A 24,121-nucleotide genomic window follows, 5' to 3' on the forward strand; every position below is an offset into this window, starting at 1 on the left:
CAGGCATGCGCCCGCTGCACGGCGGAGAATCAGATGCGCGTGGTCGGTGGGCGCGATCGCGTGCACGAGTCAGGAGAGAAGAGACATATTGTTTGTTCCTAAGTAGGAACAACGATATGTCTCCTCCTCTAGTCAGTCCTATCCCCCCTCACAGTTAGAACACACATTTAACCCTCTTGATTGCCCCCTAGTGTTAATCCCTTCCCTGCCAGTGACAGTTACACAGTAATCAGTGCATTTTTATAGCACTGAACACTGTATATGGTCCCAAAAATTTGTCCGATCTGTCTGCCGCAATGTCGCAGTACTGCTAAAAATCACCGCCATTACTAGTAAAAAAAAAAAAATGCCATAAATCTTTCCTATAGTTTGTAGATGCTATAACTTTTGCACAAACTAATATACGCTTATTGCGATTTTTTTTTACCAAAAATATGTAGAAGAATATATATTGGCCTAAACGAAGGAAGAATTTTGTTTAGAAACATTTTTGGGGATATTATAGCAAAAAGTTAAAAATATTGTTTTTTTTTTAAATTGTCGCTTTTTTTTTATAGCACAAAAAAAGAAAAAAAAAAACGCAGAGGTGATCAAATACCACCATCAAGAAAGCCATTTGTGGGAATATTTTTGGGTCGCATAACTGTGCAATTTGACAGTTAAAGCGACGCATCGCCGTATTGGAAAAACAGCTTGGTCATTAAGCAGCCAAATCTTCCCGTCTGTAAGTGGTTAATGAATACATAGAATATAGACTGATCATTTGTCAGTGGGCAAACGTACAAAATCAGCAGGGGACCAAATACCTTTCCCCCTCACTTGAGCTGCGGTTTTACATATTGAAATAGCAGCAAGAGCTTGCTGCAGGGCTGCCAGGGTAAAGAAAGCTTCAAAGAGCTTCTCACATTCTCTGTCCACAGAATCTTTAAACGGTGAAACATCTTCACAGGGTACAGTGGGATTTTTGTTCAGGACAGAAACAGCAGGATTAACCTCAGGATTAGCCCACTTTTTTCAACTGGATAGATTTCAGAAAAGATTCCATATGGAATTTTGAATTGTGAATGAATTTGTCAAGGAATTTGAAGTCCAGGATAGGATGGATACCTCCACTGTGTTTTGTTACTGTGAACAGGTTTGAGTAGAATTCCTTGAACCTTTTCCTTGAATTTGGAATCTGCCTGAGAAATTGTGACAAATACAGAAGGCTGATACCTGCGAAACCACACATTGAGGTTGATTTACTAAAGGCAAAAACACTGCACTGCAAGTGCATTTGCTCTAGATCTGAGTGGAAGATTTGAAATGAGGGGAAGCTCTGCTGGTTTCTGTCGTCCAATCGTGTACAAAACAAAAATGCATTTTTTTTAATTTTACTTGCATTTGATTGAGTATTCTTGCAAAGTGAAGTTTTACCTCATTTACTAAGCTCTGGAGTAAGTGCACTTGCAGCGCACAGTATATTTGCCTTTAGCAAATATACCCTATTATGTCACACACATATTAATCAAAGATAGTCTTGTTTGCATCTACACAAATATAAAAAAAGTCAGTCCTTTACGAATTATTATTTTTTTTTTTTAGATGCCTTCAAAGTGTTGTTGCTAGGCAGAATAGTTAATCTTCCCTCTTCCTGCACCTAGGTGCTTAAGCTTCCTAACCTACACCACACAGACTCCTGGGAATGTAGTGGGTGTAACTTCCCAGGAGTCTGTGCACTCCCCAGTCTCAAAGAATCATGTGACTTGGACAGCACAGGTGCTGAAACCTGATCTGACACTGCTTGTGCAGCACTGAGCATGTGCGAGATCTGCCAGGCTGAAATCCAGGAAGTCATACAGTCTGGCTTCATGATGCCCACACTTAAGATGGCCCCAGTCAATTTCTATTTTATAAAGTGTCTAAATGCTGTAACAACCTAACAAAACGGACCTTAGTTTACAGACTAACTTTACTAGAATACATTAAAGCTTGTGTATTACAGGGGTATTTATATATATATATAAAAGTGAAATTGTGGCCGGAACTCCGCTTTAGTTACAAATGTTTCATTTCAATTCAGTATGTACATATGTTACAGTATGTACTCCATCACAATGGGGCCTTGATGGCCATGTGCAGATTATAATACAGGAATTTCACGAAAAGCAATAAGAACTTAGTTACATTGTAACAATGTATGATATCCATTATAAAAGTATGTTGGTGAACAGAATACGATACAGTCTGGGCAATGTGATCTTGACTAAATACTGAGTATTTAAGGCACTCCTAGGCAAAGGTTCTTCAACAAGTATTGTCAGTATTCATTATATGGACAGCTAAAGTGCAGCACTCAATCAGAGGAGGTGACTGGTGGCCAAGCTTTAGATACGTCTTCATGTATGGCTTCAGGAATCCACTGACAAAAGGCATGTAGTAAATCTGTGGGCGAGAAAGCAAGCAGATTTTGTATTTTATTTTTTTAAGTAGGCTATGTACAGTAGTAGACATACACACACACACACACACACACACACACACACACATTTCAAAATACAAATGTACAGCATATTTACTTACATTTTGGGTCCTTTTTCCAAGCAGCCAGTAGGGAAGAGAGGTTATCTGCCTTCTCCGAAACCAAGGCTTTTAGTAACACTTCTGTTCTAGGTTGTAGTCTATAGGGAATTAAAATTAAGTCTTATTTTAAAGAGTATGGTCTGCATTGCAAGCACTAGCACACACCGTATTTATGCAATTGGCTCACTTTTATATTTTCTTTTAATAAAATTCCTTAAAAAAAAAAAAAAACACCAAATAAACAAATCTGATATATGCATTAGCTGCAGGATCTTAGTGATTAAGTAAAGCATAGCCCCTCACACAACAGTCAGGTGGTAGTTCGCCCTCAACACAGCAGTCACAGGGTTGCTAGCCCTTCACACTGCAGTCTAGGAGTAGCTAGCCCTTCACACAGCAGTCACAGGGTTGCTAGCCCTTCATACTGCAGTCACAGGGTTGCTAGCCCTTCATACTGCAGTCTAGGAGTAGCTAGCCCTTCACACTGCAGTCTAGGAGTAGCTAGCCCTTCACACTGCAGTCTAGGAGTAGCTAGCCCTTCACACTGCAGTCACAGGGTTGCTAGCCCTTCAAACTGCAGTCTAGGAGTAGCTAGCCCTTCACACAGCAGTCACAGGGTTGCTAGCCCTTCACACTGCAGTCTAGGAGTAGCTAGCCCTTCACACTGCAGTCTAGGAGTAGCTAGCCCTTCACACAGCAGTCACAGGGTTGCTAGCCCTTCACACTGCAGTCTAGGAGTAACTAGCCCTTCACACAGCAGTCACAGGGTTGCTAGCCCTTCACACTGCAGTCTAGGAGTAGCTAGCCCTTCACACAGCAGTCACAGGGTTGCTAGCCCTTCACACTGCAGTCTAGGAGTAGCTAGCCCTTCACACAGCAGTCACAGGGTTGCTAGCCCTTCACACTGCAGTCTAGGAGTAGCTAGCCCTTCACACAGCAGTCACAGGGTTGCTAGCCCTTCACACTGCAGTCTAGGAGTAACTAGCCCTTCACACAGCAGTCACAGGGTTGCTAGCCCTTCACACTGCAGTCTAGGAGTAGCTAGCCCTTCACACTGCAGTCTAGGAGTAACTAGCCCTTCACACAGCAGTCACAGGGTTGCTAGCCCTTCACACTGCAGTCTAGGAGTAACTAGCCCTTCACACAGCAGTCACAGGGTTGCTAGCCCTTCACACTGCAGTCTAGGAGTAGCTAGTCCTTCGCACTGCAGTCAGGGGTTGGCTATCTTTACACACCACAGGCAAAGGGTAACTAGTCCTTTATGCCAAACCAAAATATAAAAATGAATTTTTAAAATGTATTTTAACCTGTATGGAAATAAAAACTAAGATCATCAATACAATGGTGTACTTTTCACCCATAAAGGATAACCATTGACCAATGATGTGCTTTTATAAAACAGACAAACAGGAAACAGTAACTATACAAATATCAGGCAGACTGATCAAATTACACAAGATGCATTTTTAGTATTTACTATCTAGTGCAGTGGTCTCAAAGTACCGGCCCGCGGGCCATTTGCGGCCCGCGGACCAGTTATAAATGGCCCTCAGGCAGGGTGGAAGTGGGGGGAGCAAAGAGTAAAAAAAAAAAAAAAAAAAAAAAAAAAAAAAAATTTTTTTTTTTTTTGTGAGCTGGTGCTATCTGGTGGTGAGTCGTTGGTATTACAAGTTATTAACACCAGATGTGAGCTGGCGCCATCTGGTGGTGGCCGTTGGTATTACAAGTTAAGCATTACAAGTTAAACAGCAATTCTAATGTCATTTTACACTATTTTCACTGCCATATTCTTCCCTCTAATTAGAACCCCCAAACATTATATATATTTTTTATCCTAACACCCTAGAGAATAAAATGGTGATCGTTGCAATACTTTCTGTTACGCCGTATTTGCGCAGCGGTCTTACAAGCGCACTTTTTTGGGAAAAAATTACACTTTTTTTCATTAAAAAATAAGACCACAGTAAAGTTATCCCCATTTTTTTTTTATATTATGAAAGATAATGTTACGCAGAGTAAATTCATACGCAACATGTCACACTTCAAAATTGCGTCCGCTTGTGGAATGTCGACAAACTTTTTTACCCTTTAAAATCTTCATAGGTGACGTTTAAAAAAATCTACAGGTTGCATGTTTTAAGTTACAGAGGAGCTAGAATTATTGCTCTCACTCTACCAATCGCGGTGATACCTCACATGTGTGGTTTGAACACTGTTTACATATGCGGGCGCTGCTCGCGTATGTGTTCGCTTCTGCGCGCAAGCCCGTCGGGACGGGGTGCGTTTTCTGGCTCCTAACTTTTTTAGCTGGCTCCTAGATTCCAAGCAAATTTGTCAAACCCTGCCTTACACCAGTGCTGGGGGTTAATAATGTGCTCGCTGACACCAGTGCTGGGGGTTAATAATGTGCTCGCTGACACCAGTGCTGTTGTTTTTGAAGTTTGAAAGTTTGCATGCGGCCCCCCATGGCATATGAAAACTTGTCTTGTGGCCCTCAGGTAATTTGAGTTTGAGACCCCTGATCTAGTGGTATTTGTATGGCCTCTTTGGAAGGTTGTAGGACACGATCCATGCATAAACCAGCATTGTGTGGCTGAAAAGAAAAAGCTGCAGGTAGGGGATGATCGAAAAAAGGATGGGAGGCCAGGTAGCCATGGGATGCTTGTATTCTCAAGTTATATGAAATTGCCGGTTTAGTAAATAGGACAGAAATTTAGAATGAGAAAATGTGGTTTTCCCAGCCCATAAGGTTAATGGCAACAATCTTTTTTTTCAATGATGGAATGGTCTGGTGCACTACAGCAACCCATTGACAAACAAAGATTAAAGCACAGAGTTCCTCCCAAAAAATCCACTTCCACTTTAAGTGACCGTGAACCCCTGACATGCCACGTTTGGCATGTAATTTTTTTTTGGGGGGGGGGGAGGGAGCAGATACCCTCTTTTTAAGGGCATCCATCTCCCACTTTCTCCTGGGGCTCTGCGGCGACTGGGAAGGAAGTTCATCGCTCCCCCTCCCTCCCTGCAATCTTCTGGGACACGTCACAATTCCCAGAAAATTTCCTGGCCAATCACAGCACGGCTCACACATGCACAGTGCCCACAGTAGTGATGCCAGTGCCGGGGAGAGGAGCGGGGCTTTGTTCGTCCTCACCGCTGGACCGTGGTACAGGCGAGTGTCCGATTATTGAAAGTCAGCAGCTACACTTTTTGTAACTGCTGACTTTTATATGGGTGGAACTCCGCTTTAAATACATTACACTTATTACAGGCTTAGTAAAATAAAAATTAAGTTTGGTAGCTACCTTACCTTAAAATGTGTCTGTCTTGGTAAAACTGTACAGAGCTATTCCTGTTCATTCATTCTGTGCAGCTGGTGCTGCAGTGGTGGAGGTTGAGGACTTTGTCCTCAATCTCCTTTCTCTATCTCAAAAGTAAGACATCATGGGTCTATTTAGATCACTGCTATTTCCCCAAAGCCCTCCCAATAGGGCTGCTTAAAAACATATGTAAAAAAATAATAAAAAATTGAATTGCAAAATAATAAAAAGACTGAGACCTTCCACTGTAATACTGACCGACACTGTCCACTGCTCTAATAAACTCTCATAAGTTATGCTGTGCAAAATAAACTTAAAGTGCCACGCTAAATATACCAACCATATATACCTATAAAATAAACATTACACATAATGCTATATGCATGTGCTAAATAACAACAATACGATAATAAGGTCTGTGAAAATACACTATAAATAAAGTTCTCCAGTGCATGTGCTATATCAAAATACGCGGCAAATAAATCTTGTGATGGTGCTCCAGGCGTGCCAACCAAACTTGTGCCCCCCCCACCCCATGGCAATCTGCTCACCTCACACTTAAGTTTGGTCAGTACATGATAGTATTTTACTGTATTTAAAACTTTATTAAAATAAGATCATTCAGGGTACTCACATGGTGTAGGTGCCAAAGCGCACCACTCTATAACAGGTAGTATCAAATCAAGTAAAATGTCATGTACCCTGAATGATCTTATTTTAATAAAGACGTTTTAAAAACGGTAAAACAGTATTCAGACCTTATCTCTTATATGTACGGAGGAACGCAACACTGGATATCTCAGGAGCCCATTGAGTCCATATACACAGAACAAAGAGGTGGTTCACAAGCATGTACTGACCAAACTTATTAAAGCGTTTGTTAACTCAAAAAACACAGATATTGTTCCTTTAAAGCATGTTATACAGCACAGTGCTTGTGCCGTGTCATTTGGCCCCCTCTATACCCTAAAAAACCTGGCTGGCTGATCCTGCCTAACTATACCCTCCCCCCTGCAAACAGACCACGATAATCATGGCTGCTGTGCCCTGACATTGTGGTCCGTTTGCGCGATTCCGTTAGCCGCAGCCCTGCTCTCTGCAGGTCTCCCTGTGTCCTCTGTCCTCCTCCCCTTCCCGCTTGTACCCACTCCTGCTCCTCTCTATCTGCTATAAAATCTTATCCCCTCTGTACCTTAACATGTGTCCCTGTGACTATTTAATGTAAAAAATCCACCAATCTCTACCTAGTATGAGCGCGGCTCCAGGTGCTCCACTGATTGTCGGCTCTCTCTCTCTTCTCTCCCCCGCCTTCCTGGCTGACATGAACTTTAATATAAAATTGATTATGTGCATTATATAAGGTCACTGTGCACAGATTTTTTGCTATAGCACATGCACTGGAGCACTTTACAGTTTGTGTATTTTAACAATACAATAATACGGTCTGTGATTTAGCACATGCATATAGCATTATATGCAATTAAGGTTTATTTTATAGGTATATATGGTTGGTATATGTTGTCTACTGCTCTGACATGGTCCATTTTTTTAGGTTATTATATTTTTCAACAATTTCCTTACCATTTAGTTAGGCCTTGCTAGTTACATTCGGTGCCAAATCCCCAGTGGTCTTTGATCTATTTCATGTTGTTCAGGTAGATCTCCACCTCTCAAATAATGCCTACCCCTGGTCTAGAGACTAGACTCTTCTCACTGTATTCCGAAAGAAACATGTCTCCTCTGTATGGAGTAAACACTAAACTGAGGAAAGAGCCTTTTGGACCTATTTTTAACCTGGCAATGTGTTTCCTGCCCTGGTGGAATGAGCTCTATGTAATACTATCCATGACAGCCTATAGTATTCACCCCTCATTTCAGGTATAAGGAAGCTCAACTGTTCGGCCTGTTAAGGGACGCCAGTGATGCATATATCGATCTCATAGGAGTCTCAGACCCCATCATGCAGTAAACCAGAAGGAAAATGAAACAAGATTTTAATAGCAAATCTATTTACAGCAAAGATAAGTTACACAAGCATATCGGAAAAACATCAGTCAAACACTCGCCACGAGTGCCAAGACGTCACTGCTATTTCTTGCCTTGCCTAGGCAATCAGAGTGTCTGACTGATATATGTATCAATGGCGTCCTCTTAACAGGCTGAACAGTTGAGCTGGCTGATACCTGAAGTGAGGGAAGAATACTCACTAATGTGTGTATAGGCATAGAAAGGTCTTATCTGGTAAGAAGATATTTTTGTCTTATCTTTCCCTTTGGGAGCATGAGGTGATACACCTGTCGTTAATTGGAAGGACACCACTCCTTTTTTTCACCGAAGGATTAGCTGGTGTTTGGACACATCCATCACATTAAAACATATAATGTGTTTTGGATTAGGTGAAGGACTTTAACGGTTTATATCCTCTGATAATATATTGAGGAAAGACTTTATTATATATACAGTATTTATCAAGGTATAACACGCACAGGCATATAACACGCACCCTAACTTTAAGAGGGAAGTTTCAGGAAAAAATCTTTCCAGCCCCCTGCGTATAACATGCAGGCACAGTTTACCCTCTATTTTCAGGGTAAAAAAGTGAGTGTTGTACGCGAATAAATACAGTATATATGTATATCACTATTTTGAGAGCGCAACATTTTTTCTTTATTTACATGTTACAGTGGTGTTGGCGAAATCAGAAATTCACTGTATATTGATTGATTGTTGTATTATGCACAACATTTTGCATATAGGTTGGTGCAGTTATCTATATATTTTTTTTCACTTTCAACTTAATAGTGAAATAATTTTGGCTGCAGCAGACCATATAAGAGATTTATATATTATCTATAATATAAAAAAAAAAAAAAATACTTTTTCATTCATATTTTGAAACATTGGTTTTGCGCCGGTGACACATATCACACAGCTTAGGCATCATCTCGACACACCGTGTTTGGAGGAAGAAAAATGCTGACTATGAGCCTAAGAACATCATCCCTACAGTCAAGCACGGAGGTGTAAACATTATGCTTTGGGGTGGTTTCTCTGCTAAAGGTACGGCCGACTTTGCAGCATTGAGGGGCCAATGGATGGGGCCATGTATTGTAAAGTCTTGGGTGAGAACCTTATTCACTCCACAACACTGAAGATGGGTCTTTAAGCATGACAATGACCCAAAACATAACGCCAAGGCAACAAAGGAATGGCTCAAGAAGAAGCACATTAAAGCGAAGCTACATCCAAACGGCTTTTCTTGTCTGCCTAGCCCCCCCCCCTCTCCAGTGCCACATTTATCACCTTGTGGGAGGAGGGAGAGTGGGTACCTGGCACACCAGGTCCATTGAGAAAGCACAGCACGATTCACTCATGTACAGTAGGAAACCAGCTGTGAAGACACAAAGCTTCACTGCTGGTTTGCCTTACCCAAGATGGCGGCGCCAGCACCTAACAGCCGATGCAAGAATTGGCTTGGGTAAGGACACAGTGGGATTCCTGGACAGGCATGTGTCGTAGTAGTAAAAGTCAAGAGCCACAGTATTGGGTGGGGGGGGGGGAGTGGCCATGGAGTGGCCTTGCAAGTCTCCAGACCTTAATCCTAAAAAAAAAAAATTATGGGAGGGAGCTGAAACTTTGAGGGGCCAAACGACAGCCATTAAACCTGAAGGATTTAGAGAAGATCTGTAAAGAGTGGAACAAAATCCCTCCTGAGATGTGTGCAAACCTGGCCACCAACTGCAAGAAACGTCTTACCTCTGTGCTTGCCAACAAGAGTTTCTCCACCAAGTACTAGGTCCTGTTTTGCTTGGGGGATCAAATACTTTTTTTTACTCACTGAACGGCAACTCAATTTATAACATTTGTATCAGGTGTTTTTTCTGGATTTTCGATTGATATTCTGTGTCTATCATTTAAAACACACCTATGATAAAAGACCTTTAATTTCTTTGTGGGCAAGCTCAAAAATCTGCCGAGTATTCAATCATTATTTTGCCCACTGTATTTGCAGGAAAATACTGCTTTCCATACAGTGATAAGACTTATAGTCAGCAGTGTTCAGAGGGCAACTAACAGCCAGAGAAAGCGTTATCTGATATGACAGCATCAGTGGAGTAGAACCAGATCATAGAAAGAGGTTGATGTTTGCGCACATTCACTGAAGTGCTCAGCAGATCTGAGCCGAGACAAAAAGATGGCCGTTAGAGTACAGTAACAGGATGCCCTAAAAATTGCTAAAATGTATAGCTCAAGGGAGAAAAAAAGGAGGGGGTTTCACAAGGATGAACGTAATGCACTGCCCAGCATGCAAGCCTGTAAAGGCATAAAGAAGTCCCAGTTAAAAGAAAATAGATAAATAGATTCCCCTTACCATACAGGCCACTCCGTTACAAAAGGGAAACATTTCCTTGACCGAGCATAGCATGGAAGCCATTAACAGCAAGTCTTCAGATAAAGGGACAGATGTAGCTCTAGTTACAATAAATCTGCACAAAATCCCTAGAAATCCTAGCAGTGGATAAAGTGCCAAGGGAGTCATCTATGTGCCTAGTGTCCATTTCTCCTGTAGGCAGCAATATGACCCTAGGTTGCTTAATTATCATCAAGCTGTGCGCTTTAATGCAGAATAGAGAAAAGTAAATTTGCTCAGCAATTGAGCTATAAAGTGCTGTGATTCAGACCACCTATTTGTCCATGAAATCAGGTTTCCTATCATCAAAACACATTCTGTAGCACATCACATATCACTATTCGAAAATAATTAGTGATATGGCCTTTGGGTGTCTACTACCAAGCTTTTGGCAAGTACAACTTCATACCTATTACAAGCTGAAAAAAGAACGACATTTGTGGTTATTTGTGAGTAAATATGACTTACTTGGCCCATGATTTAAGCATGGTTGTGGGGCTTGACAAGAGAATACTGGTGTAGGAGCCCAATTTTGTTATCACCTAAAGCAAAATATGGCAGTTACTATTTAAAGAACACTTTTTTTTACAATGTCAGAACAAAAACGGACTAAAATAGCAAACTCATCTCATAGACTAACATAAATTTACATAAACATTTCCCTCCTGCACAATGTATTCCTTCATTCTGCATGCTGACCAGAGTCAATGATTCTGTGCTTGTGATCCAGAGGCCCAAACAGTTCTGCCCAAGAATAGGTGTTCTGGTCCAAAGGCCTGCTATGTAAAACTCCCAATCCTCACATGCACTTTCTCTTTGGGAAAAGGGTTATATGCATAGATTTCCCAGGGAGCATTTTCTGATGCCTCTCTACATGTACATTAGGCTATTGTGAGTTTGCAAATAATCCTTTCCTATATTACAAGTACTGTCAAATACATTGTTCCTCACTCTGTGCCCCGGAAACCGGGGGCAACGAGTAGTCTGTCACTTCCGGTCCCGCCTCTTTGTTTACCTGGCTGTTAGCGAATCTTTGACATTATATAAAAAAAATGGGGTAAATACTGTGTTCTGTTTATTTTTAAACTCATTCAATTTTATTTTTTTCCCCCCACAAAAATTGTGTTAGAAAAACCACTGCGCAAATACTGCGTGACCTAAAAAAATTGCAAAACTCATCATTTTATTCTAACTTCTATTAAACTTTGCTTGCTGTTTGGCCTTGGTTCTGTCTGATCTCACGTGTATGACCCCAGCTTGTTTCCAGACCCTGCTTCTGTTGTTGCTAATGATCTGTGCGTACCCCTGGCTTATTTCCAGGCCCTGCCTCTGTTACTGGCTGCCTACCTGTGTATGACCCTGCCCTGGCTCTCGGCCATGTCTTCTCTTCCAGTTGCCTAACCGTGTAGGACTCCAGCTCGGCTTCCAGATCCCATGTCTCCCACCTACTTGCATTAAAGTCCTGGCTACCCTGCCTTCTGCGTTCTACCTTGCATGTTCACACCACAGGTGCACAGGTCACCTACCACAGCTCCTTCCATGGGTGATCATGAGACATCTTTCTGATGAATCGGTTATGGTCTCTGCAGACCATCTCTATAGGCCACCAATTACTGTTCAGGACTCCAGCACCAGTACTGTTCCCACGTTCAGGTGTGTTTGGACCTGAACTGCAAGGGAAGCCCTCTTGTTATTTCAGCCCACACACAGGTACATGACAGCTATCAAGGTCACTTCAAAATCAAAGTTCAGAAATACAATACAGAAAACAGTTACAATATCAAGCGGGTCCCCAATAGGTCAGAATTAAATAACTAAAAAGGTACCTAAGCCAGTAAAAGATGCAATGACTGGTTTGCAAAGTTGTGATTTGTGTTTTATATAAAGGATAGGGTACATCTGGAAGAACGATTTCAAATTTCCATACCATGTCCTCAACATAGTTCATAAATAATGAGTTTTTTTTTTATAATGTGTGTATATTTGTATAGATAGCCAAACATAAAGCCTGAGTCCTACTTTGCTATATGTGTGTGTGTGTAACACTTGTGCCAGTGGTCAATTGTAAGTGTGATAGATCCTCCATAGAGGAATGGATAAGACAGAAGTAGTTTTTTTGCATCCAAATAAAAATACATTGTTTTACTCTAATTCTGCCTTTTGTACAACTATGTTAATGTCTATTCATACCTTTCCTTCCAACAAGAACTTGGCAAAATATTTGTAACATTCTAGACCACACGGATAATCAACAATCACAGCAGGCAGCTGCCATCCAACTCGATCTATGGGAGAGAGCATTACAGAGTGAGATTAGGACATCCTATCTGCAAAGATAATCTTAACTCAAATTTTACAATTATCAAAGTTAACATCTTAATTGTCAGGGACCATGCTAAGTTCATGCAAAGCCAACATAAAGCACTGAAGTCACAATTAAAAATAATTCTCATGATATAGCTCCAGAACGAAATTTGACCTATACAGCAGCCCTCAAAATTTCCACGTGCCTACTAGCATTTGGCAAGTGGATTTAAGCTGGGGGCGAGTGATGACAGGGCTACATGACCAATCTCCCTCCAATCTGTGCCTACACTTAGAGTCCCGATGAGATTGGCGGCCAAAGAGGAAAGGTGCATGCTCGGGAAAAGTAGTCTGGTGAGCCACGCACAGGCAGAGCAGTACACAGGTGCTCTCCTTACAATTCTCATTAAGCCATGGGACCTAGCAGTATGACCTCTCTGAGCCTTTCCCCCTCCTCCGGGCCCCGACCAATGTAGCTGGAGAGCAGAAAGTAATGAGTGAGATGGAGGATTGCGAAAATTACCACTCCGGTGCAGCGCTCACTGAAAGTTGCCCTGACATGAGAGCGGCTGCCTTCTAGTTTGTGCAGTTTTCTTCTCCTTGTGCTCTATGTAAGTGTCCAACAGTTCAGCCTGAGCACTGTGAACAGACTGGTCTCAATGTGTGCCGTGCGCTGTCAGTGTGCGCTGTGCTATGGTGTCAATGGCTGTGCAGTTGTGTGGATCTCAGCGCTGGATTGTACTCCCTCCCGCTGTGCTGCAGCTCCTCTCCTCTCTGCCAGCCTGAATAAAAGGGGGAAGTGGGGACATGCAAGCGTGGAGTCGCACACACAGGCTCCTGATGATGAGATGAATGGGGGAGAGAGAGAGAGAGAGAGAGAGGATGGATGGGAGTTGCAGAGGAGACAGCAAGAGAATGGGGAAGAGACCCAGTTCTAGTGCCCTGTCCCTCTGGTCTGCCCCCAGTGCCCTGTCCCTCTGGTCTGCCCCCAGTGCCCTGTCCCTCTGGTCTGCCCCCAGTGCCCTGTCCCTCTGGTCTGCCCCCAGTGCCCTGTCCCATTTTGTTAAAGTTGTTGTTGGTAATATTTAATTTTGTAACTTGATTCTGCATAAAAAATTTAACATGGTCATTCCATGAGATAATCTACGAGGGCGTGTTTACGGGTGCAATTAGGAGCAGGGCAGTGTATGAATTAGGTGGGGCAACTGGTGGCGAGTAACTCTTGAGGCCTGGCTAGTAGCTCAGGACTTGAAATTTTGAGCCCTGCTATACAGTATACTGCAAATCACCCATTAAATAATACAAAAAGGTCCATTGATAAGGGCATGTATGAGGCTCATAACTCTTGGACAGCACCCTTGGAAGATAAAACGTTACATCTATAGGGGAGCATAGTGCAAATAGCTGCAAAATCCCCCAACATGTTATCTCTGACCAGACATTAAAAGCCAGATGGCAGTGCATGAACTCTTGTTGCTTTGAATTTCATCAGCTCCAATGTAGCATTACAGCAAACGCTCATTTACAAAATCTAAACTGCAAGTACATTGGTGTAACAACATGTTGGCAAGTAAAGTTGAGCAGGTATTTCGCAATATACATACAGAAAGTACTGGTTCTGTGACATTTTATTCTTCCTGTTTCAGCACAATAGAATGGTGGAGGGTCTTCCAGAGGGTCTGCAAAGTGACAGTATTGTGGAAGCAGAGCAGGAATCCACTCAGATTCTATGGATGAAACACCTGCAATAATGGCACAAGGCATTAGAAGTGTCTCTGAAACATGCAGTTCCAGCAAAGGAATACAAACTAAGAATTAAAGCCAAAACAATCAACAGATTTCTATAAAAAATTAACGTTGAATCTGGAAGCAGTTTGATGTACACGGAAACCTGGCCTGTTAGTGGGCCCTGAGGACAGGGTTGATGACCACTGGTATAGTGTATGTTGACCTTGCTCTGGTCCCTAGGTTGCTACCTCTCTGATCGTGACAAAAAGAGCATTCAGTAGGTGATACACTCTGGGGTGAGTACTGAGAAGCACCTATTACAAAAGTTCATAACACTTAAAAGGTCATATTGAAACGTTATTGGTTAAGAACATTAAATACATCCAACATGTTTCAGAGAAAAGGTGCAAATTTCAACTTCCAGCTCAGGAACAAACACCGCAGCTCTGGACACAGATTATCTGCACCCAGTGATGTGTGTCCGTCCTTGTATGGATGTAAATAGTGGCATGTGCCTAAAGATCCATACAATCACTGCATTTTTCAGTGTGTTATTGATTTTGACAGACTGACACCCGCAATTCCCTGGGCACATAAACACAACTCTCTGCAATGAGGTATGGGTCTGTGTGCCCATGTGAATGAAGCCTAAAAAGGTAGCAAAAATAGTAAGAAAACCAACAAAATAGTCCATAGTGTATTAAGATTATACTTTTAGTGTTTTATAGATACACTTCTATTAAATGGCTGTAGCATTTTCATTATATTTTATTTATACATCCAAGACAAAGAAACAATAAATGGCTAAATCATACCACACCTTTCATGTACATCTTTGTTGTTTCAAAAATTTCCTGGTAAACTACAAAATCGGGAAGCTGCTTGAACAGGGAAGAGTTTGGATGGGTGAACACTGGATCTTCAAGCAGAGGAGTCTGCAAATGTAAATTAGGCAAGACTGTTAAGGAATTAACAACACTGAAAACTGTTTGAGATTATGATTTTTTTAATGATATTCTGATAGAATATGTCTGCTCTTTTTGGAGAGTGCATTTTCAACGATTCATGCGCATTTGATAGCATGCAGATGGTTTAAAGTGATTGTAAAGTTTATTTTTGTTTTCTCTATAAAAATAACAAACATGTTATACTAACCTGCTCTGTTGCAGTGAATATGCACAGAGCAGCCTGGATCCTCCTCTTCTTGGGTCCCTCTTCTGTGATCCTGGCTCCTCCCTCCTGCTCAGTGCCCCAGAGCTGACTCACAGCTTCCTGTGTCCTTTAAGACACTGAGCCCCAACTAGCTGACTTTGATTGACAGCAGCGGGAGCCAATGGCACCGCTGCCTCAAACAATCAGGAAGGAGAATATCAGACGGCCCAGACACTCGTGGACAGAGGGACCTCAGGTAAGTATTAGTGGGGCTGAGGGGGGACTGCTGCACACGGAAGGCTTTTTATCTTAATGTATAAAATGCATTAAGATAAAAAACCTTCTGCCTTTACAACCACTTTAACCCTCTTGGGTCCATGTTGCAAGATCCAAAAGCCATGTGTGCCATTTGTAGGTGCCCATTTGGATTTATCATCAATATCTAGCTCACTTCCACCCCAGAATTGAATTATATTAAATATTTCACATGCTAGGTAATCATTTACTAGGCCGTTGTTTCTTTTGAAATTGTCCTCAAATTAGCATTCCAGAAAGATCATAATATTGCCTTATTGTAATAATACATCAGTACTCTTTAGGATTCAACTTGGAGAGGAACTTATGAGTAGTCCAATTAATTACCTTTTTTTTGCACTCTATTTAATGGTATATATTGGGTGAGTTTCTGGATTATAGTATTTTGATTGAAACATAGTAGTTTTGTGATTAACCACTTCCCGCCCGGCCTATGGCCGATTTACGTCCGGGAAGTGGTTATGAAATCCTGACAGGACGTTCTAGAACGTCCTGCAGGATTTCATGCCGCGCGCGCCCGTGGGGGCGCGCATCGCGGCGATCGGTGATGCGGGGTGTCAGTCTGACACCCTGCATCTCCGATCTCGGTAAAGAGCCTCCGGCGGAGACTCTTTACCACGTGATCAGCCGTGTCCAACCACGGCTGATCACGATGTAAACAGGAAGAGCCGCCGATGGCTCTTCCTCACTCGCGTCTGACAGACGCGAGTAGAGGATAGCCGATCGGCGGCTCTCCTGACAGGGGGGGTTCGCGCTGATTGTTTATCAGCGCAGCCCCCCCTCGGATCGCCACACTGGACCACCAGGGATGCCCACCCTGGAGCACCAGGGTGGGCAAAAAAAAAAAAAAAGACAGAAAAAAAAAAAAAAAGTCTAAAAAATAAATAAAAAACAAAACAAAGAAAAAAGATGCCAGTCAGTGCCCACAAATGGGCACTGACTGGCAAAAATCAGTGCTGCCACCCCAGTGTCCATCAGCGCCACCCCAGTGTCCATTAGCGCCACCCCAGTGTCCATCAGCGCCACCCCAGTGTCCATCAGTGCCACCCCACAGTGCCCATCCATGCCCAGTGCCCACCTAGCAGTGCCCATCTGTGCCACCCATAAGTATCCATCAGTGCCGCCCATGAGTGCCCATCTGTGCCGCCTATGAGTGCCCAGTGCCGCCCATGAGTGCCCATCAGTGCCGCCTATGTGTGCCCATCAGTGCCGCCTATGTGTGCCCATCAGTGCCGCCTATGTGTGCCCATCAGTGCCGCCTATGTGTGCCCATCAGTGTCGCATACCAGCGCCGCCAATCAGTGCCACCTCATCTGTGCCTGTCAGTACTACCTCATCGATGTCCATCAGTGCCATCTCATTAGTGCCGCCATATCAGTGCCCGTAATTGAAAGAGAAAACTTATTTACAAAAAAATTAACAGAAAAAAATAAAAACGTATTTTTTTTTCCAAATTTTCAGCCTTTTTTTAGTTGTTGCGCAAAAAAAAAAAAATCGCAGAGGTGATCAAATACCACCAAAAGAAAGCTCTATTTGTGGGGAAAAAAGGACGCCAATTTTGTTTGGGTACAGTGTAGCATGACCGCGCAATTGCCATTCAAAGTGCGACAGTGCTGAAAGCTGAAAATTGGCTTGGGCGGGAAGCTGCGTAAGTACCTGGTATGGAAGTGGTTAAAGCGTAACTCCACTTTGGTTGAGAAAAAAACATCCCCCTCTGGGTGATCTATGTACATTGCAAGGATTATAACAAACTTTGTTGCAGATTCCTACCTTTTATTTGTCTGTACTGAGTGGGTCTAATGGGAGTGGTTTTATAATTATCTATCAGCTGTGCACCTGCACAGCACTAATGAGGACATTTTCTGGGCCTGCATCCCTTTAGACGTGTTCTTATTGAGAGTATCTCATCCAAAACATTTTTTTTGCAGGGGATGCCTGAGATCTGACTTGTATCTTGGGCAGACTTCTGATCCAAATTGGTGAGCCAAATCACACAGGCAGGAAATTATGTTTCTGGGTACAGAACAACTCCATGTAGCCATATTGCACTTCATTGGCAAAAAACTTGATTGATTGATTAGTGTCACAATTGTATACACAGTGGCCAGATCCACAAACAAGTTACGTCGGCGTATCTATACGCCGCGTAACTTCTAGGATGCTCCATCGTATGGGGGCTAGATCCGACTGACGTACGTCTTAGTACGCCGTCGGATTTTAGGTGCATATTTACGCTGGCCGCTAGGTGGCGCTTCCGTTGATTTCCGTGTAGAGTATGCAAATTAGCTAGATACGCCGATTCTCAGAACATACGTCCAGCCGGCGCATTTTTTTACGTCGTTTACGTAAGGCTTTTTTTGGCGTAACGTTACCCCTGGGTCTATGAGACGTACGCAATGTTAAGTATGGACGTCGGGCCAGCGTCGAATTTTCCGTTGTGTACGCCGTTTGCGTAAAACATTCGTGAATAGGGCTTTGCGTAAATTACGTTCACGTCGAAAGCATTGACTATTTGCGACGTGATTTCGAGCATGCGCACTGGGATACCCCCACGGACAGCGCATGCGCCATTAAAAAAAAAAACGTCATTTACGTGGGGTCAAGTAGAATTAACATAAAACACGCCCACATCTTTGTCATTTGAATTCCGCGCCCTTACGCTGACACATTTACGCTACGCCGCCGTAACTTTATGCTTTGTGAATACAGCACTTGCCTCTCAAAGTAGCGGCGGCGTAGCGTAACTACGATACGCTACACCTGCTTAAAATTACGCCGATCTACGTGGATCTGGCCCTATATATTTTTTTTATGTGCCATTTTTTTCCCCACGAAAGTGGAGATACTAGTTAAGTATTTTTTTTTAAAATGTTGCAGTTTTCTGCTCTGCTCATCAGTGTCGAACACTTGGAGGAAGAGGCGGAGTCTCAAAACACATCTGTGAGGTGTCTGCGAGTTGTGACAGTCGCATGGAGGACGCAATACAGCCGATTCAGGTGCTCCATCCTTACAATGTGGGTTGTTGTCAGCCCGGTGTCATTCAGGCTGTCGGTACCTTTCCTCTTCCCTGGATGTCACTTTTACACAGAGAGCAAGTCAAGTCCACATACAGTAATCCAAGTGCAATTCCCTGTTTTTGTTAATACATTGGTTTTACCTGCACTATCCAGTGTGCTTCACTTGTTCTTTTTTAGCTATAGTTTTGACACTTCCCAAGTGTTTTTGTGGCATAGCTGCAAATACAGCGTGGGGTCACCTATACTATTTTGACACCTTTCCACTAGTGACTTTTGCAATGTTTTTATCAAGGGATTCCCCAAATAGGTGTTGAATGTCAAAAGGCTTGTGTAGGAAATGCAGGTTCAGCAGACCAAGTTTTTAACTACAAAATCCTAAGCATTGGTAGAGAGACAAGATGGCATTCTAGAGACTTGGCAAATTACATTCTCAAGAGTGTCGACACAAAACAATAATGCTGAGGGTATCCTTAAATGTTCCTGGTCTTTGTTAATTTGTTTTGTCTGGTAACAATAGTCTAGCACAGTGGTCTCCAAACTGCGGCCCGGGGGCCAGATGCGGCCCTTTGATTGCTTTTATCCGGCCCTTGGGGCATAATTTACCAAAGATAGGGCACAATTATGACTCCAACGATGGGGCACAACTCCTACCACTGGTACATTAACTCCCAATGACAATTGGAACCAATGATAACACACAATTCCTCCCACTGGCATCAATGATGGGGCACAATTCCTCCCACTGATGTGGGGACATTTTCTACTCCCAATGTCAACAGTCTGGCCCCCTTAAAGGCTGAAGGACTGTAAACTGGCCCCCTCATTAGAAAGTTTGGAGACCCCTGGTCTAGCAAATAGTCATTGCAGTATAAAATCACTGTACTCCAATGGCCTCCAGTCACCAGATCTTACGGTGGAACGGGAGATTAGAATCATGGATGTGCAGCCAACAAATCTGCAGCAACTGCGTGATGCCATCATGTCAATATGGACCGAAACCCCTGAGGAATGTTTGCAACACCTTGTTGAATCTATGCCATAAAGAATTAAGGCAGTTCTGAAGGCAAAAGTGGGTCCCAACCTGGTACTAGTAAGGTGTATCGAATAAAATGGCCTTTTTTTTTTAAAAGTAAAAGAAGGAGGTTGGGACTTTAAAATGAGGCATATATGTAGAGGCTAGAGAGTAGTCAATATTTAGAAAACTTATGTTTATTATACTATAGATGACAAAACATCTCATAAAAGGGTACATGCATATGAAATCAAAACGACATAAAAACTAAAGCATAAAAAAAAAAAAAAGATAGCCAAATATTTATATTAAATATAATTGACTTATATCCACAGAAGTGGAGACCACCTCCACCGTTATTTGGAATTGTTTCTCTGGGATTCCACTCATGCTTCTGGCTGTGTCCTCTAGCCTTACATACCCAGTACATGTGAGTACTTTAAGGGACAATATGTTTGTCCCTTTTATTCACAATTTTTTTCCCACCTTTTAGACGTGTATTAGATCCTTGGATATTTATGTCCTCTCTTTTCTCTTTTTGTAGAGTACTGTTGCATCTGCTCTTGAAGAGTTATCACCCAACAAAATGCGTCGGGCGTACATTAGATGCATCAGATTCACACTGATGGCTTCACATGCCTTTCTAAGTCATTACATTCAAGAATTTACTACATCATAATCCACCCCAAGAACTGCCTATTAGGCATTTTTGGCGAATTACACCTATCATCACATGCCAAGAGACTGCTCCGTATACTCCTTTTCCATGTTAAAAAAGCGATTTTACTGTCCTGGAAGGGCACACAGACCTCTCTGAAATCCCTCTGGTTAAAACTTATTAATGACGCTATCCCGCTGTATAAACTTACTTTTGAACTCCGGAAACGGAACAAAACCTTCCACAAAATTTGGGGTAGATGGTTGGCTAGTCCGCTAACCCTCTCCCAGCACTGATTGTACTACTCTTGCTTGACCATTGATGGGCCGTGCCTCACGGATCTCTAATGTCTGGACCTCCGCTTTTGCTATATCCAGGTATTATACCTGGTCCTTTTACCACTGTGCCTACTTTATATTTTGCACTGATGTCAGTTTATTTTTCTATGTTTGAGTGTATTGCCTAACGTTTATGACCAGGTTGTCTGGTGTTTTTTTTGTAGGTTTTTCTGTTTGTTGGTTTGTCTTAAACCTAATAAAAATATCTTTAAAAAAAGAAAAGAATTTACTACATTTGTCAATAATATTGGAGGCCAGCCTTTTATACCATACCATGCTATGTTATTCCTTTTGATATTTGTCACATGGTTTTATGATATTTTGATTTCATATGCATGTACCCTTTATGAGATGTTTTGTCATCCATTGTATAATAAACATACGTTTTCTAAATATTGACTACTCTCCAGCCTCTACATAAAGTATATGCCTCATTTAAAGTCTCAACCTCCTTATTTTGTATAAATATAGGGATGGAGGCACATGTATCGTATTTAAAAACCCAAATCCCCTTCTTTAAGTTCTTTTTTTTTAAGGATTCTGTTGATATGTGTCTGGAAGCCATCTTAAAGGCCTTTATTGCCCTTGCAGGTTCTGTCCTGGAGCCAGCAGATGGACATGACAGTAATCACAAGGTGCTGGGCAGAAGAAAACAGAGGGAAAATGCTTCAGAGGCCACCATATCTAAGGACTGGTAAGCTGCAATATATGACATTTTTGCTTTTGGGTTTAATACAGTTAACCACTTCCAGACCTTAGGTGTTTTTCAGATTTGGTGTTTGCAAGACTAAAACAGTTTTTTCTGCTAGAAAATTACTTAAAACCCCCAAACATTATATATATTTTTTTCTAACACCCTAGAGAATAAAATAGTGGTCATTGCAATACTTTTTGTCACACCGTATTTGCGCAGCGGTCTTACAAGCGCACTTTTTGTGAAAAAAATTCACTTTTTTGAATTAAAAAATAAGACAACAATAAATTTGGCCCAATTTTTTTATATATTGTGAAAGATAATGTTACGCTGAGTAAAATGATACCCAACATGTCACGCTTAAAAATTGCGCCCGTGGCATGGCGTCAAACTTTTACCCTTAAAAATCTCGATAGGCGATGTTTAAAAAATTCTAGAGGTTGCATTTTTTGAGCTACAGAGTAGCTCTAGGGCTAGAATTATTGCTCTCGCTCCAACGATCGCGGCGATACCTCACTTGTGTGATTTGAACACCGTTTTCATATGCGGGCGCTACTCGCGTATGCGTTTGCTTCTGCACGCGAGCTCGTCGGGACGGGGCGCTTTAAAAAAAATATTTTTTTGTTTTCTTATTTATTTTTATTTATTTTATTACTTTTTACACTGAAAAAAAAAATTGATCACTTTTATTCCTATTACAAGGAATGTAAACATCCCTTGTAATAGAAAAAAGCATGACAGGTCCTCTTAAATATGAGATCTGGGGGTCAAAAAGACCTCACATCTCATAATTAGACTTAAATGCAAAAAAAATAAATAAATTTGGAAATGTCATTTTTTCAAATGACAAAAAAAAAAATTGTCTCTTTAAGAGGCTGGGCTGGACTGACGTTTTGACGTCACTTCCGCCCAGCAAAGCTATGGGGACGGGTGAAGGAGATTTTTCCTTCAGTCTCGTCCCCGCTCAGATGCCGAACAGTCCCGATCGCCTCCGCTGCTACCGACGGCTCCGGTAAGCGGCGGAGGGCGCGGGAGAGGGCCCCTCTCCCGCCACCGTTAACGGCGATCTCGCGGCGAATCCGCTGCGGAGACCGCCGTTATCGTTTACCAGACCGCACACACTAAAGATCGATACCTCGGTTGTGGCAGCAGCTGCTGCCGTTACCGAGATATCAATCTTTAAAAAATGGACGTACATTGTCGTGCGCAGGTCTGGAAGTGGTTAAGCGGGATTGAGAACTGAGATGGCAGGATCCGCTAATGGAAAAGCCCATTTATTTTTTAAATTCCTTTTCCATAGGACACATTTCAGCAAAAAGCTTAGGGGGGGAGTAAATACCCCTTTTAGGATTGAGGCAGTGCTCAAAGTACACAATCAATGTATATGTGTGTGTGTTCTGGAATTGGTCCATGAACCCCCTCAGAACAAGAGAGCCACACTGTAGTTGTCTTTTGGCTATAATTCGGGTCTGAAGAGGTTTAGCTTTATGGTCCTCATATGTATTTGGAAAATCAATTCCCAAAATACATATAAGGAAAATACATGAATCTCATGTAAATTTCTAAATTCAGGTTAACCTAGCACAAATACTAATCGGTAATGGGATGGCATGTACATAACATAAAAAGATATTTTCGCACACACATGGCCAGGATATGAGTAGCACAATTTGCCTACCTTATAAGCACTTCTCCACTTCTCATTGAGAAGTTCTTCAGGACGAATCCGCCTAGCAATGCGATCCCCTAAACCGGACATCACAATCTGCCTCAAATAGTTCACTTGGCATTCTGTAGGCGGTGGCATCTTAGAATCAAGGAATATGGTGACATCGGGGCACAGAGAATTTACTAGATAAGAAAGCAGATGCTATGAACTCTTATGACGACACACCGATTACAAATTTATCTTCAGTGAATTTGTGTGCAGCTTACCAGCAGTAGTAAGTTGTCCTCTTAAACGTCTTATCTCCATCATGGCTTTAAACCTAAGGCCATTACGTTCACAGAATTTGGGAGTCAAGCCTGAGTATTCACAAGCACCTACTGCACCTGAGTTTAAAATGAGACATGCTATTATTTGTAATTTAAAAGATATAGCATGATTCCAATAATAAATCATCACATTAAACTAGAGCTGCACGATTAATCGCAAAGAATAGAAATAGCCATCTTTTCCCCTTCCCAATCTTCAAAACAGCATGTCACCATCTTTCTAACAAGTGCAGAGAGTTCTCACAACTGGAAAAACAAAATCCAGGCAGCCTGCCAAGTTTTAATACAACATGGAATAAGTGGAAACAAAGTATCTTTTTGTTCTTTTATCAAAGGAAAGAACTACAGCATGTAGATGAAGGAAGTTTAACCATTTAAAGACCAAACCTTTTCTGACATTTGTTGCTTACAAGCAAAAAATCATTATTTTCTGCTAGAAAATTACGTGGAACACCCAAACATGATATATTTTTTTTAGAAGAGACCATAGAGAATAAAATGGTGGTTGTTGCAATATTTTATGTCACGCTATTTGCACAGCGTTTTTTCAAATGCATTTTTTTTTTAAAAATACACTTTAGGCCCCTTTCACACAGTCGCACCGTTCATGTCCGC

The 24,121-nt window shown here is 42.0% G+C and overlaps 1 protein-coding gene across 1 annotated transcript in view; it reads right to left on the reverse strand.

Moving 5' to 3' along the window:
* Positions 1–2,032: 2,032 nt before the first annotated feature.
* The window catches only part of DHX37 (DEAH-box helicase 37), a 78,384-nt gene continuing 56,295 nt past the window's right edge, over positions 2,033–24,121 (reverse strand). Inside the window, exons 21-28 of the mRNA XM_040347364.1 lie at positions 23,447–23,563; positions 23,190–23,362; positions 15,146–15,260; positions 14,202–14,339; positions 12,484–12,578; positions 10,762–10,835; positions 2,563–2,660; positions 2,033–2,424 (exon numbers count right to left, since the gene is read on the reverse strand). Of these exons, the coding sequence (XP_040203298.1) occupies positions 2,336–2,424; positions 2,563–2,660; positions 10,762–10,835; positions 12,484–12,578; positions 14,202–14,339; positions 15,146–15,260; positions 23,190–23,362; positions 23,447–23,563 (899 nt within the window). The 3' untranslated portion in view covers positions 2,033–2,335. The remainder of the gene's footprint in view (positions 2,425–2,562; positions 2,661–10,761; positions 10,836–12,483; positions 12,579–14,201; positions 14,340–15,145; positions 15,261–23,189; positions 23,363–23,446; positions 23,564–24,121) is intronic.

This window comes from Rana temporaria, chromosome 1, assembly GCF_905171775.1.
Source record: "Rana temporaria chromosome 1, aRanTem1.1, whole genome shotgun sequence".
NCBI lineage: Eukaryota > Metazoa > Chordata > Amphibia > Anura > Ranidae > Rana > Rana temporaria.